The 16603-nt window shown below is 43.5% G+C and overlaps 1 protein-coding gene across 1 annotated transcript in view; it reads right to left on the bottom strand.

Moving 5' to 3' along the window:
• Positions 1-206: 206 nt before the first annotated feature.
• The window catches only part of SLC16A10 (solute carrier family 16 member 10), a 133053-nt gene continuing 116656 nt past the window's right edge, over positions 207-16603 (bottom strand). Inside the window, 3 exon segments of the mRNA XM_047762800.1 lie at positions 207-1224; positions 6562-6790; positions 14898-15041. Of these exon segments, the coding sequence (XP_047618756.1) occupies positions 992-1224; positions 6562-6790; positions 14898-15041 (606 nt within the window). The 3' untranslated portion in view covers positions 207-991.

Raw genomic sequence — 16603 nt, 5'->3', positions numbered from 1 at the left:
GTCTGCGACCTACACCACAGCTCATGGCAACGCTGGATCCTTAACCCACTGAGCAAGGCCAGGGATCAAACCCACAATCTCATGGTTCCTACTCGGATTCGCTAACCACTGAGCCACGACAGGAACTCCCAAGACTTTGTTTAAATATCAGGTCCTAGCGCAACGAATTCAGAAGTCAGAAAAATTCTAAGTTAAAATTGCCAGACTATCTTTTAATTATTCTGTTTTACTTTATTGTTATAATTTAAACAAATTCAGAAATTTGGGGTGTTTCTGGTTACTTGAATAGAACACACTGCAAACCTGAAGGGGAAAAATTGTCACTGGGAGAAATGTCTGGTTTCTGACCTGATCTGCCCTTACAAACAGGATCCTGTTCATCTGCACATACTGATTCTGAATACACTGTTAGCACCTGTTCCAGGAAGGTCTCTTGACACTGGAGCAAGATGGAATAACTTAATAATTCCATAGCTTATTTAACATAGCAGTTTTAACATAGACTTGAGACGGAAGTAGATCTGCTATTATCTAGAATCCAAGCTTAAGAAGTTTCCAAATAGCAGAAGAAATTAAAACAAACACCAAAAATAAAAACACCATGTGAGATAACAAACAATATCCCCAGCCCTAATTGAACCACAACCCTTTTAATATAGCTTGAGGTATTTTAAATATTTGTACAAGCTAAATAGCGTTCACAGTTTCCAAAGTTGCTTTTACTGAGATAGCTTATATTCTTGCAATATTTGACTTTGAGACGTGTTTTCTTGTCCATGAAAACTGAGTCTCTGCCCTCAGACTCACGGAAATATGGGACAGCTATTCAGTAGCAGAAAATGGTTCTTGTAGTGAATAAGGGTTCCAGTTCCCAATTATTGTGCTATTCCTAGGATGTGATTAAAAAAATAAGAAATTTGCCATTCATATAAAAGGAAAACTTGCTTAAACTTCTGAAAGCAAGTCCAGTCTGGTGGAGGTATATAAGTCATTAAATAACAGAGTCAGATTCTTTCTTAAAGATTCCAGATGAGCTTGACAGCAGAGAATTCTGGTTCTCCAACATTTTCTCCATCTTTTCTTCTCCAGCGGTTTTACTGATCTCTCTTTGCTTCTTACTATGGATCCAAGGGATAAAACAAAGGACAACACCTCCAATAATGGGAGGGATCCCAGCGAGGTAGAATGCCACATCATAGGAGCCCAACTTGTCACGGAGTAACCCTGGGAAGGGAAAAAACTGTCACCAAGAGAGAACAAGTATGGCCCTTAGGGTTCTCACATTAGTCACACCGATGGCCTCACGGCAACCTAGTAACTTCATCTCAGCAGGACTAGTTCAAATATCTCAGCAGACTTTTTTTTTTTTTTTTTTGCCATTTCTTGGGCCACTCCCAAGGCATATGGAGGTTCTCAGGCTAGGGGTCGAATCGGAGCTGTAGCGGCTGACCTACACCACAGCCACGGCCACATTGGATCCAAGTCCCATCTGCGACCTACACCACAGCTCCCAGCAATGCTGGATCCTTAACCCACTAAGCAAGGCCAGGGATCGAATCCGAAACCTCATGGTTCCTAGTCAGATTCATTAACCACTGAGCCACGACGGGAACTCCTCAGCAGACATTTTTAAGGAAATGGGTCTGAAATATAAACCTTTTCTTGATATGAGGAAGAAAACAATGTCATTTCTTTCTTCTTGTTCTAAGTCTCTGACAGGCCTCTGGGCTTTCCTCCTAAGATATTACATGGAAAAAATATTTGCAACCAAACTTTGGCTTTCTCAGAACCCTTCAGAGGCCACCTGAGCTATTCTGACACATGGCCAAAGGCTCTACTTCAGCTGAAGGTGGATGGGACCACCAAGCTCAGACTTTTCTCAGACTTCAGAAGGTCTACATCAAATCTTTCTTGGGCCTGTTTATGAAATAACATGAAACTATTTAAAATTGGAACCCAGAGACGGGATTAAAATGGCAGAATAGAAGGACTGGAGCTCAACTTCTCTCCTAAAAACAACAAAATTCACAACTAAAGACTGAGCACTCTTCACCCAAATGGACCGGAAACCCATACCCTACTCCAGAAGAAAAAGAGGAGGCCACATCAAGAGGTAGGAGGGGTGATTTCGTGATATAAACAACTCCATACCTCCCGGGTGGGAAGCTCCACAGACTGAAAACTAACTGGCTCACAGAGACTCACCTACAGGAGTGAGAGTTCTGAGCCCCACATCAAACCCTCACATGCTGGGATCTGTCACGGGGAGAAAGAGCCCCTGGAGCATCTGGCATTGAAGGCCAGTGGGGCTTGTGCACAGGAGCTCCACTGGACTGGGGGAAACAGAGACCCCATTCTTAAAAGGGGCACACAGACTTTCACGTGCACTAGGTCCCAGGGCAGAGTGAGGTCTCCACAGGAACCTAGGTCAAACCTGACTGCAGTTCTTGGAGGATATCATGGGAAAACAGGGGTGAATGTGGTTTGTTGTGAGGGAAGGACATTGAAGGCAAAGCTCTCGGGAATATTCAGCAGCAGTGCCTTTCTCTGGAGGTGGCCATTTTGGGAAAATCTGGCCCCACCCGTCAGTCAGTGCTGAGAAGCCCCAGGGCAAACAACCCAGGAGGGATCACAGCCCCGCCCCTCAGTAAACAGGCTACTTAAAGACCCCTCAGGCACACAGCAGCCTCTAATCCCATCCAGAGACTAAGCCCCACCCACCAGAGGGATTAGAATTGGCTTCACCTACCAGTGGGCAGGCATCAGCCCCTCCCATCAGGAAGCCTACAGCAAGCCCCTCATACAGACTTCAGCCACAAGGGTGGCAGACACCAGAAGTAAGAGAGGCTACAACTCTATTATCTATAAAAAGGTCACCACATCAAAAACCTATAAAAATGAAAAGACAGAGAACTATAACTCTGATGAGGGAGAAAGGAAAAACCCCAGAAAGTCAGCTATGTGATGAGGAGATTCTCAACCTCCAGGAAAAAGACTTTAGACTGTCGATGCTGAAGATGATGCAAGACATTGGAAAGAAACTGGAGACAAAGATGGATAACTTACAGGAAACACTAACCAAAGAGATACAAGATATAAAACTTAAGAAGAGATGCAAAATACAATAACTGAAATAAAAAACTCAGCTAACAGCAGAATACAGGAGGCAGAAGAACGAGTAAGCGAGGTGGAGGACAGATTAGAAGAAATTACAGATGCAGAACAGAAAAGAGAAGAAAGATTGAAAAAAAATGAAGAGAGTCTCAGGGAACTCTGGGACAATGTTAAATGCACCAACGTCCGTATTATAGGGGTGCCAGAAGGAGGAGAGAGAGAGAAGGGGACAGAAAAAATATTCCAAGAGATAATAGCCGAAAATTTCCCTAACATGGGAAAGGAACCACTCACTCAAATCCAGGAGGCACAATGAGTACCATATAAAATAAACCCAAGGAGGAACACACCGAGACACATAATAATCCAGCTGACCAAAATTAAAGACAAAGAGAAAATCTTGAAAGCAGCTAGGGAAAAGAAACAAGTAACATACAAGGGAACCCCAATAAGGTTATTGAAAGATTTTTCAGCGGAAACTCTGCAGTCCAGAAGGGAGTGGCATGATATACTTAACGTGATGAAAGGAAAAAACCTCTAACCAAGAATACTTTACCCAGCAAGGCTCTCATTCAGATTTGAAGGAGAAATAAAAACCTTCTCAGATAAGCAAAAGCTGAGAGAATTCAGCAACAATAAACCAGCCTTACAACAAATACTAAAGGAACTTCTCTAGGCAGGAAAGAAAAGATCAGCAACAGGAAACAAAAATTCCACAAATGACAAGGCTCACCAGTAAAGGTATATATACAGTAAAGATATGAAATCATCTATGCGCAATTATACCATCAAAATCAGAAATCATGAGAAGAGGTGAGTACAAATGCAGGACACTAGAGATGAACTTGCAATTAAGAGAACAACAACTTAAAACAATCTCATATACATATAGACTCTTACATCAAAACTTCAGAATAACTGCAAGCCAAAAATCTACAATTGATACACAAACAAGGAATCTCTGGAGAAGAAATATATCTCATAGTAAATAAGTGCATAATCCACCATGAAGGGGGTCATTTGACATCATTCTTGGAATGCTGAAGTCTTCTTAGATCTGATTCTGATTTCCTCTCCATCAAAGAACTTATGATAATTATAATTAAATAATGCCACTGTACAATTAAATAATACAGTTCTACAATTGTATTATTAATAACCATTTCTATCCATGGTACAATGTAAAGTCTATAATGTCTTGTTTATCACATCACCTAGAATGGTGTAATGCCTTTATTGAAGAATCAATGAGATGGAACAAATTGTGAGGACATATTTATATAGTTACACTGTTTTTTAACCAACTTATGCATTGTATATTTTACTTATTTTCAGAGGGTGTATTATTTTTGTTATGCTTACCAGTTGTTATTCTTTTTACTATGCTATATAAAATACTTAATGGTATATAAGGCTTTCTTCTTTATAAATTTTAGTTGCATAATATAACAATTTAATATAATGCTAATTTTTAAAGAAAAATTGAAATGTAATAGATAAAACTAAGTAGTAAAGATGAAAGCCATAAAATTGGGATAAAGTATAGAATAAATTTCCTATTTGTCTCAGCATATTTTCCATTCCACTTCTCCAGTGGGAGTCACTTAATCTGTTTCTTAAGATCCACAATATAATAATCTGTGTGAATGTAATTGTGTGTAAATGTATGTATTTTATTCTGTAAAAAAATAAAAATAGAAATACTCCAGGTAGGTCGGCGGCTACAGCTCCGATTCGACCCCTAGCCTGGGAACCTCCATATGCCATGGGTGTGGCCCTAGAAAAGGTCAAAAAAGGAGGGGAAAAAAAAAAAAGACCTTAGGTTTTATTTGGTCTGCTTAGTCATGGCTCTGCTTGCTTGATTCATAACTAGGTTCCCAACTGGCAAAGTTGCAGATGTGTGCGATTCTGAATGTGAGAATGAACTGAAATGAGCCTCTCACATACCAGACACAGATAATAGTACATACATTTAAATTTTATAATTTTATCAAATCTTACGATAATTTACAGTGGTACCCAATTAATACTGAACATGAAACATCTTTGTACTATCGTTCAGAAGATTTTTTTTTTTTTTTTTGCTTTTTTAGGGCTGCACCCATGGCATATGGAGGTTCCCAGGCTAGGGGTCCAATCAGAGCTACAGCTGCCAGCCTACACCACAGCCACAGCAATGCCAGATCCTTAACCCCACTGAGTTAGGCCAGGGATCAAACCCTCAACCTCATGGTCTAAAGTAAAAAAAAAGAAAAATTGGAACCCAAAACATGAAAAATTCCTCTTTTATTCTTGGTCTGTCTGTCAGATTCACTTCTAGAAACAAACACCGTTCCTATGAAGTGCTGCTTGTAATCTGCTGGAGACTTGGAAACCTTGACAAACTAAGCAAGTTAGATGCAAAAATACTGTAGGTAATATGTGACACGGGGGAGAGGTGGGAAACTGGATGGTTCTACACGGACGGAGACTATCATCTTTAGAACTTAGGTTGGAGTTCCCGTCGTGGCTCAGTGGTTAACGAATCCGACTAGGAACCATGAGGTTGCGGGTTCGATCCCTGGCCTTGCTCAGTGGGTTAAGAATCTGGTGTTGCTGTGAGCTGTGATGTAGGTTGATCCACTGTGCCACAATGGGAACTCTCCTCATTCAGAAGATTTTTAAAGCTGAAATTCACGTAACATAAAATTCACCATTTTAGTGGCATTTTGCATATTCACAGTGTTGTACAACTACTGCCTTGATTTAGTTCCAAAATATTTTTATCACACCAGAAGGAAATTCTATACATATTATGCAGTTACTCCCTAATCCCCCTTCCCTCCACCGCACTGGCAACCATCAGTCTGTTCTCTGTCTCTTTGGATTTACCTATTCTGAATATGAGTCCATTTATGTGACCTTTTGTATTTGACTTATTTGACTTAGCATAATATTTGAAGTGCATCTACCTGGTAGCATGTATTAGTACAGTACTTGATTCCTTTTTATAGCTGATTAATACTCCATTGTATGGATATTTTGTTTATCCATTTATCTCCTGATGGATATTTGGGTGGTTCCTACCCTTATTTTTCATTATTTCTCAGAGGGATATGATCTCTTACACAAAGCATACACATTTAAAAACCTTTCAGAAAGAATCTTCACCTCTTCTAAAAAAGAAATCACATTCCTATTCCTTGAAAAGACATACTAAGTATATACAGGAACTATGAAAACTAAAGTACAGAAGCAAACTGCTCCACATTTTGTTGCGTATTTTACCAATAAGGATAAGAAGGGCTCCTCAGCAAAGTTTTCCAATGTGCCATCCACAGCTGGTCTTACTATGTTATAGATATGGCATATACAAAAGCAAGAGACTTGAGTAACCAATACACTGTAATATGTTTAACATATAAGTGAGACCTAAGGGAGAAAATGCTATAATTTAATATAATTTACCTGCAATGGGTGGGCCCACAGTCATGGGTATAGACATGAATCCGAGCAGAAATCCAATGGCTTGGGAGACATCCTGGGCACCAACTAACTCGAAGGCAATGGGCGCCATAATGGAAATGAAGCATCCATCGAAGAGACCCATGATGAGACAGACAGCAATGAGGGCCCCAAAGATGCTGCACAGCGGAATCATCATGGACATCAGACCAATGAAAAAAAAGGAGAGGACCTAGGACAGACACCAAAATGTCACCTCAGCTCTCTGGAAAAGGGAGCAGTGTCAGGATTACTGAGTGACATCCTTAGGACTTTTAAGTGGTTACCGGTTAGTCACCTCACCCACCCAGTTCACTCTGATTTTATATGCATAATCAACTCCCATAATCATCTCCTGTGACTTTCTTACACTTCGTCAGTATTTGCATTAAGGAACAAGAGGAAAGTCTATTTCTATATACTTTGTATATACTTTCTAGGCCGTAAGCTCTTTGAGGTCAGAATGTGTACAAAAGTCATCTTGGGACTACAGTATAAGGCTTAAGGATCTTGTACCTTGTCAGTGCTCAATAAGTATTTGCTCTTTGATTAACAGCTCTTTGAAATCAGCTCAAATGCACTCATCAAATATATGATTTACTTTTTGTTTTTTTTTAAAACATTTGATTTAAAACTTTTACCTCTGAAACTGTATGCACTTATCATTACTAGTCCTTTGCACAATGAAAATATGCCACCCAGATTTGTCCTTCACATAACAGAGCTTCCAGTTTGGGGAATACGGTGGTATAAGTTTTAGATATTTAGGAGTTTCCATGGTGGTGCAGTGGAAACCAACCTGACTAGTATCCATGAGGCTGTAGGTTCAATCCCTGGCCTCGCTCAGTGAGTTAAAGGATCCGGCATTGCCGTCAGCAGTGGTGTGGGTAGCAGACACGGCTCGGATCCCGAGTTGCTGTGGCTGTGGTGCAGGCTGGCAGCTGCAGCTCTGATTAGACCCCTAGTCTGAGAAGTTCCATATTCCATGGGTGCAGCCCTAAAGAAAATTAAAAAAAAAAAAAAAAAACCTGTTAAATTTTTAAAACAAGCATTATTGTTAGTTATTTAAAAGCAAAATTTCTTGTTTTTCCTTTAAGAATTGTATTTATAGAAATTTACACATTTATTCTTTAGCATTTCTCAGAAAATAGCTAGCCATTTTTACCTTATTTGTAGCTGTAACAGTGAGAAAGGCTGCTTTTTCCCAGCAGGTGAGATTATCTGGGATGTAGATATATTGGGAGGTGCGGGGGCCAAGCCGGCGAGGACATGCCTGTCTCCCACACAGGGACCCTCCAGCCACACGGAGCACAGGCTTACTGGCACATTGCACACAGGGGCTCCCCACTCCCCCAAATACCTGCTCATCTATAGATACTGGGCCCCAGTTTGAAAGGTGAATAAATTTGGTATTACATACAATCTTTTTCCTCCGAACACAGTAGCTCTGGTTAGATTTAAAGAAGGGATTCAAAGGTTCCTAATTCTCTTCTAGGCTCTGCCACTGACATTGGCATAGACTGGTGAAGTCTTGCTTGCTTTTGTTTCTTAAAAACATCCATACAAGGAGACATCTTTTGTCAATGTTATAGGCTCTACAGGAATAACCTCCTGCTTGAATTAGTTTATGTACCCAAGAATGAAAAAAAAAATATTTTTTTCCTATTACCTTTCCCATTTCTGTCATAAAGAGAGTGTTTTTGGAGAAATGTCAGTGGGTATTTTGCTCAGGAAAACATACGGCTGCAGAGGATAAATGAACTGCACCTGAATAAGCAGAAGGCACTTTCAGAGGCAGACGCACAACGGGCCACAGTTAGAATCAAGTGTTGCTCCTGTAAATATATTCAATATAAAGTTTCCAGATTTTCGGAGCTTCTGGCTAGGAACCCAGTAGCTGGCAGCAGAGGCCTGCAGGCCGGTCCATCACACTAAAGGGAAGTGTTGAGGCCACAGCCAAGTGGTTGGCTTCTTCTAAAGCACACCCATCCATTGCAAATGCTTCACAGGGAGTCTGTTCTGCTTGCCCCACTGTTTCTGCTGGAGGAGGAACTGGCCCCAGTGCCACAGCCTCAGTGAGAATAATCATTTCCTTATTCAGGCCAGGGAGTTGCTAAATATTTGGATACCATTTTGGAAATGCTTATGTTTGGTAAACCTCTATCCCAAAGTATCTTCAGAAAAACATAAAATGCTCAAATGAACAACAACAAAAAAGGAACAAAACGACCCCCCCCCAAAAAAAAACTGGGGAACACATAGCAGTTCTTTCCACTTCAATCAGAAGAGAAGCTTACATAGGAAGATAGATCTCAAAGTTTTTTGTTTTTTTTTTTAAGGACTGTACTTGTGACACATAGAAGTTCCCAGGCTAGGGGACAAATCAGAGCCACAACCACCAGCCTACACCACAGCCACAGCAATGCCAGATCCAAGCTGTGTCCACAGCTCATGGCAACACTGGATCCCCAACCCACTGAGTGGGCCAGGGATTGAACCTGAGTCCTCATGGATACTTGCTGGGTTTGTTACTGCTGAGCCACGATGGGAATTCCTGAAAGGAAGTAATTTTTCTAAATTATAAAAAAATTGTCTTAATTACAAAAGTTATTCAGGAATACATTCTTGAAAAAGTTCAAATCTTAGAAAAATAAACACAGTAATATCTTAGAAAAATGTAGGCAGTGATATATGAAAGTCTTCTTCCTTCAAGCCCCTCCACTCTCAACCCTGCCCACATTCCTTGTCAAGGATAACCTCTCAACAATTTGATGATCCTCCCAGACCATTCCTGTGCACACACGTTATTGGTTTGTCTACTCTATGTCCAGAGATGTGGTGTCCACACTTCAGTAGCTCCATGGCACAGAGAAATCTGACACAACGGGGAAGTGATCTAAATCCAGAATTTTCAATTCTTTCACTAGAGTTACAACTTCCTCACCTTTGAAAAACACTCTCACACTTTTGAAACAGTTACATATTAAAGACACAAATCTGCAGTAATTTAATGGTGACTAGAAAGACAGGCCTTTGAAGTTAAGAAAGATGGTTCAAAAGATACCAGGACACACCTTTCCTCTTCCAAGAAAGTACCCCGGAACCTCTTTGAAGATTTTCTTTAACTATTTTTTTTCTGTATAATATGGTTCAGTCATCTCCTCCCTCAGCACTTAGAATTGTTAGACTGAAAATACCAGGAACAGGACTTTGATAGATGTTTAAATACAGAACTCTTAAGCAAAAGTGTAAGATATATTTGTGACCTATAAACAAAGATGTCCAAACTAGGATAAGCAAAATTGCCTTACTCGAGACCTGATCCAGGATCTGCTTCAGTTAAAACATCATCTAAGCAAGGATTTATTTGTGATCCGCTCTAGTGGCACTTTACACAAGCTGTCACCATGCATCATCACACAGCTCTCTGTCCAATCTGGAGACCAGTCATATCTCAGCCCAGAGCCTGCGCTTTTCTGCTCTGCCGCCTCCCAAACCCAAGGTGACTGTGCTCCAGAGAAGGCCATGTGGCAGGTTGTGAAGTGTGTTCTGGGCCTGGCTGCTACTCAAAACCCAGTGTCACAGGGACTGGAGGGGATGAGAACTACCAAGACCCCACACGGCTGAGCTGTAACTGATGAAAGCAGGGGAGAGGCTTGTCTGAGGAGACACATGCCAATGAAGACCAGGCAAAGAAGGTGCGTTCCAACCCTTAAATGCTGGGCCAAAGGGCGGACGCCCACGCAGGGCGAGAAGGAGAGAAAAGGAATAAGCATGCAGGCAGCACTGGAGCTGGTCGAAGTGGAGAAGACAGAGCCGAGAATCAGAAACCTCACTGGGAGTTCCCGTGGTGGCTCAGCGGTTAACAAACCCAACTAGCATCAATGAGGACTCGGGTTCGATCCCTGACCTTGCTCAGTGGGTTAAGGATCCGGCGTTGCCGTGAGCTGTGGTGTAGGCCGCAGACTCAGCTCGGATCCCGTGTTGCCGTGACCATGGCGTAGATGGCGGCTACAGCTCCAATTGGACCCCTAGCCTGGGAACCTCCATATGTTGAGGGTGTGGCCCTAAAAGGACAAAGAAAAAAAAAACCTCACTGAAGTCTGATAGGGCAGCAGGAAAGAGGACAGGGCCATGGGGAGTGATGTGGAGGCGGGAGCCCAGCTGCCTATGGGGCGTGGCCTGTACTGGCTCCTGTGCTACCATGTCACAGCATGGAGCCGGCGCTGGCTCCCCGCAGCACAGGACACACTGGAGGCCTCTCTGGTCTGCAGGTGTCTCGCCTGTGACTCAGCATGTGCTGCCATATGTGCACCACACATGGTTGAAAAAAACCAGAGACAACCTAAAAGAAGCCAGGTTGTGGCGAGCCTTCCATCCCAAATGAAATTCCTGACTCCTAACTCACTGCTGTGTAACCACTAACCAGACGTGGGACGAGTTAGCAAAGGCTACATTTCTTCTTTAATTACATGAAACACTAACATATATGCCCCCAAAATGTTGTAAATGGCCTGACTACCCCACCTTTAGGGGGGAACTCGCTAGAGTTGTTTTGGAGTACAGTGTTGATTATAAATGTACCAGGACTTCATCTATCGTAGCCCCGTAGTCTGGGCCTCCATCATCTCTAACCTGGACACACTGATCTCCTAACTGGGCGCGCTCCCTGCTTACACTTTTGCTTCCCTCCCAGTAATCCATCCTCCACACGCAGAGCAGCCCCTGTGACTTTAAGATATAAAATCACTTCATTCTCCAACAAGACGTACTACACTTAAAGGGAAAACCCTTCATCTTGGATGTCAAGGCCCTGTTTAATGTGGCCCCTCCTCCTGCTGAGCCGTGCTCCCTCCAGCCTGGTCCAGGCCACTCTCCCTGTCTTCTCGAGTCCCCAGACACGCCCGGTTTTTTTCCCATGTCAAGTCTGGCTCCAGGAACTCAGGGACCATGTCTGTCTTGTTAGTATCACCCCACCAGCATCTAGGATGGTGCCTGGGGCACAGGAGGCACTCAATTTTGTGTGTGTGTGTGTCTTTTTAGGCCTGCAACCGAGGCACATGGAGGTTCCTAGGCTAGGGGTTGAATGGGAGCTGCATCACAGCCAGATCCAAGCTGCATCTGTGACCTACATCACAGTTCACAGCAACACCAAATCCTTAACCTACTGAGTGAGGCCAGAGATAGAATCGAGTTCTCATGGGATACTAGTTGGATTCATGAGCACTGAGCCACCTTGGGAATTCCAGAATTTTTTTAGTAAATCAAAGGAAACCAGAAGTCTGTAATACAACAGTTGTCCATTAGAAGGCGACCTTGATACTTGAGCCATGTTCACTAAATGTTGGACAGGGATATTCACAGTTAGGTATTAATAAAAGGGGGGGAGTTCCTGTCCTGGCGCAGTGGTTAACGAATCCGACTAGGAACCATGAGGTTGCGGGTTCGGTCCCTGGCCTTGCTCAGTGGGTTAAGGGTCTGGCGTTGCCGTGAGCTGTGGTGTAGGTCGCAGACGCGGCTCGGATCCCGCGTTGCTATGGCTCTGGTGTAGGCCAATGGCTACAGCTCTGATTCGACCCCTAGCCTGGGAACCTCCATATGCCGCGGGAGCGGCCCAAGAAATAGCAAAAAAAAAAAAAAAAAAGACAAAAAAAAAAGGGGGGGAATGATCATCGCACTCTAACTACTTTAAAAAGTGGCATTCTACCAGCTGTCTGAATTTCCTTCCAGCTGTGTGATGACAGGATTCTTCCTGTGGCTGACTCCCGGCCTGGACATAAACACAGGCACCCACAGTGAGGCAGCCTCTCTGATCCTCAGCATTCTCATCCCTAAGTGGAAGCAGCGCTGGTCCCCTCCTCAAAGGGCTGGACAGGAAGTAAAGGAGATGATGTATGTGGGGCACTTCGTTCCCTGTCCAGCATGCGGAGGGGTGGCTGTTACTTCAAATCAATCAGTGGCAATTTATCTGTAATCAATACCTCTTCCAATCTTTGTCTTGCGCCCAAGTCCCACCTTTCCTCCGAGGCCCTGCTCACATACCGCCTCTCATCTCTACAGTGAGCCGATGTGCCCTCCCCAGCCCCAAGTTCCCCTTTGGCTCCCTTTTACCTCCTTTCACAGCCAGGCTCTTGGACAAAGTTGCCTACATTTCCACTTAATCAGCTGGTCATGATCAGTCTTTTGCACCTGCCACCCCACTGAAACTTCTCTATCTTAAATCCAGTGAAAACCTTTCCATCTTTAACGGGACTGCCTTCGCACTACTGACCCTACTGACTACTCCTGCCCCCAGAACCACCACGTGCCCCGCTTTTTCCGATCAGTTTGGCCACGCCCTTCACGTCTCCCTTCCACCCTCTCCAGTCACCCCACACAAGCCCATGAATCCCACAGTCCCACAGATCTCTTAGCCACACTCTTTCATGAGCTCCATCCAAACTCAGCTTGGCTTCCCCACAAGCACTGCAAACTTAAAATGACAAAAACGAACTCATCATCTCCCTCTAAGTTACTGAATTATGGATCTTGATAAACGGCAAAACCCTCCACGGCTTCCTGAGTCACAAATCTCAGGCCCAGCTTAGGTGGCGCCACTGAATTCGCATTCCCTGTACCCATATTTTACTCTCTGTTTGATCCCAACATCTCTGCTCTGGTTCTTCCTGCCTACACTGTTTCAATCTTTTTCTTTACCTCCACATTCTTTTAGAATAAGAGATTTATTGAAATGTAATTTCAAATGCCATAGAATTCACCCATTTAAAGTGAACAATTCACAGTGGGGTTTAGTGCATTAATAAGGTTGTATAAACTTCACTACTGTCTAGTTTTATTTTTATTTTATTTTATTTATTTATTTTGTTTTTTTAGGACCACGCTCACGGCATATGGAAGTTCCCAGGCCAGGGGTCGAATCAGAGCTGTAGCTGCCGGCCTACACCACAGCCACAGCAACGTGGGATCCGAGCCAAGTCTACGACCTATACCCCAGCTCATGGCAACACCGGATCCTTAACCAACTGAGCAAGGTCAGGGATCAAACCCGCAACCTCATCGTTCCTAGTTGGATTCATTAACCACTGAGCCACAACAGGAACTCCTGAACTTTATAAAATATAATTCATGTCCTCTCACTCCCTTGCTTGAAATCCCTAATGGCTCCTGGTAGATCTCAGGACAGGCCTCAGCCTCTTTCATGTTCATAAAAGCCCTTCCGACTTGACCCCTGCCTAACCCCCAGCAGTCATTCTGCTATTCTCTCCTTAGTCCATTCAAACATTCCGCTTCCTGGACATAACAGACCATGTCACACTTCCATCTCTTTGCCATGTGGTTTCCTCCCTTTTTTTTTTTTTTTTTTTCGGTTTTTAGGGCCACCCCTGAGGCATATGGAGGTTCCCAGGCTAGAGGGTCAAATTGGAGCTACAGCTACTGGCCTACGCCAGAGCCACAGCAAGGTGGGATCCGACGCTCGTCTGTGACCTATAGCACAGCTCATGGCAATGCTGGTTCCTTAACCCACTGAGCAAGGCCAAGGATCAAACCTGTGTCCTCATGGATCCTAGTCAGGTTCATTGACAGCTGAGCCATGAAGGGAACTCCCACACCCTTCCCTACTTTTCCTAGCCATTTAAATCTATTTAACTATATTACTCGCCTCTTAATACTCCACCAACCCAGGAAGGCTGCTCAGACCTTTCCTGGGCTATGTTTCTCTGGCCCCCACCTAGCCGACCCAGTACGCCTCTGTGCTGCAGCACCACTTTGTCTGTCTTCCCGGGAGACCACTGGCTACTGAGCGCACAGACCAGGTTTCACCTGTAGCATCCAGCACAGTATCTGGCATGGAGGAGTCACTGAAATCTTTGTCAAGTGAATGTTAATATGATCTTGGAATAGCACGCCCTGCCACACCCAGAAGGCGATCTGCAGTAAAGAAACTCAAAAGACACCCCCCGCCCCCCAGATTTCATAAGGTATTGCAAAAGGCACATGACTATGAGAACTATGCCAAAAATAAACCATTCTTAGAAAAAGCAATGGGCAAAAAACATTTTGGTTGGGTGGATTTCCATGACAAAACATGGAAGATTGTAGTCTGTTCGCCAGTTTCTCATGTTGAAAACCCAACACTCATAACTAATTATGCCCTTGAAAAACTGCTTGTAAAAATAGCTAGGTTCTAGAAAATTCTCATTTTTACCGAAGAATTTAAGCAAATGAGTAAATATAGTGAGCCATTAGGTGACAAGGAAAAATGTCCTGGGGGTGGGGGGAAAGGCTTATTAAGCAAGTACCTGTAGATAAACTTTCTTCACGCCAGGCACGTAATCAGCAATCCGGCCGAAAAGCAGCCGTCCGACTCCGGAAGTGATACCAATGCACATGAGAACCACCTCTTTATTCTTCTCATCTTGAAACCTGTCATTCATATGTTTCATCTGCAGACCAGAGAGAAAGAAGCCACAGTGAACCTGGCAGGAAAACCTGATGAGCTTTGAAGCTTTCTGCAAATGCCTTGGGGTCTTGACCATGTTATGGACCCTTACCCACCTCCAAGTTCAAATATTTCTAAAATTTTTCCTGTGATAACTTCTCATGAGAACACATGAAGAAAAGATAACATGGTTTACCTTGTATAAATAAGATTTTTTTTTTTTTTGTCACATCCAGGACACACACAAGTTCCCAGGTCAGGGACTGAACCTGTGCCATAGCAGTGACAAGGCTGGATCCTTAACCCGCTGAGCCACCAGAGAACTCCATGAAATAAGAAGTTTTATAAGAGGGTTATTAAAAATTGCAAATAAATGGTAAACAGCACACCCTTTATTGGTTACCACTGGCCATAAGCTAAAGGAAGAAAAGAGACCTCTGGACACATCATGCTGCTGCCTTGTCCTCCCTCAAGGTCACCCAGGGACCCAGCCCACCATCTGCTCCCCTGAAAGGCAATTTAAGGCTCAATTCTGGGGTTTCATCTCTTCTAGGAGGACCTGAATCAAACTGAAATAAGTTATACTGGAGCTTCCAGGATAAATATATAAAGTTCTCTACCTGTGGGTTTGACTGTGTGGCATTAGAACAGATAAAAATAGAGTAGGTTTAACACAGTGGTTTTTAAAGAAAGGCCTCTAGAGTGTCCATCTTGGCACAGCAGAAACAAATCCGACTAGGAACCATGAGGTTGCGGGTTCGATCCCTGGCCTTGCTCAGTGGGTTAAGGATCCAGCATTGCCGTAAGCTGTGGTGTAGGTCACAGACACAGCTCAGATCCTGCATTGCTGTGGCTCTGGCATAGGCCAGCAGCTACAGCTCTGATTAGACCCCTAGCCTGGGAACCTCCATATGCCTCAAGTGCAGCCCTATAAAGACAAAAAAATAAAAATAAAAAAATAAAGGCCTCTGGAGAGACTGTTTAAGTCCTGGTTCCATCCCTTATTAGCCTTGTAACCTCGGGTAAGTTCTTAACCTCTAGGGCCTCAGCTTCCTTGTCTGTAGAATGGAGACAGTACTTTAAGAGGTTGCTTGTGAGGATTAAAATACCTATGCAAAGGAGTTCCCGTCGTGGCACAGTGGTTAACAAATCCGACTAGGAACCATGAGGTTGCGGGTTCAATCCCTGGCCTTGCTCAATGGGTTAAGGATCTGGTGTTGCCGTGAGCTGTGGTGTAGGTCGCAGATGCGGCTCAGCTCTTGTGTTGCTGTGGCTCTGGTGTAGGCCGGCGGCTACAGCTCCGATTTGACCTCTAGACCAGGGATCTCCATATGCCATAGGAGAGGCCCTAGAAAAGGCAAAAAGAGACCAAAAAAAAAAAATCTATGCAAAGAACTTAGGGCCTGACACACAGTTAATAGTGATAAAATGTTAATATAGTCATTTTTTTAAAAAAGGACCTTTCCTCTCAATTTACTGTCTACTTAGAGCAGTGACTGCAAATTCACAACCTGACAATGTTTTAAAAGGAGTGACTAGCAGGTGTTACAATGGGTGACAAAACCC

Source organism: Phacochoerus africanus, chromosome 2 (genome assembly GCF_016906955.1).
Source record: "Phacochoerus africanus isolate WHEZ1 chromosome 2, ROS_Pafr_v1, whole genome shotgun sequence".
NCBI lineage: Eukaryota > Metazoa > Chordata > Mammalia > Artiodactyla > Suidae > Phacochoerus > Phacochoerus africanus.
This window is presented reverse-complemented; position numbering and strand designations above follow the sequence as displayed.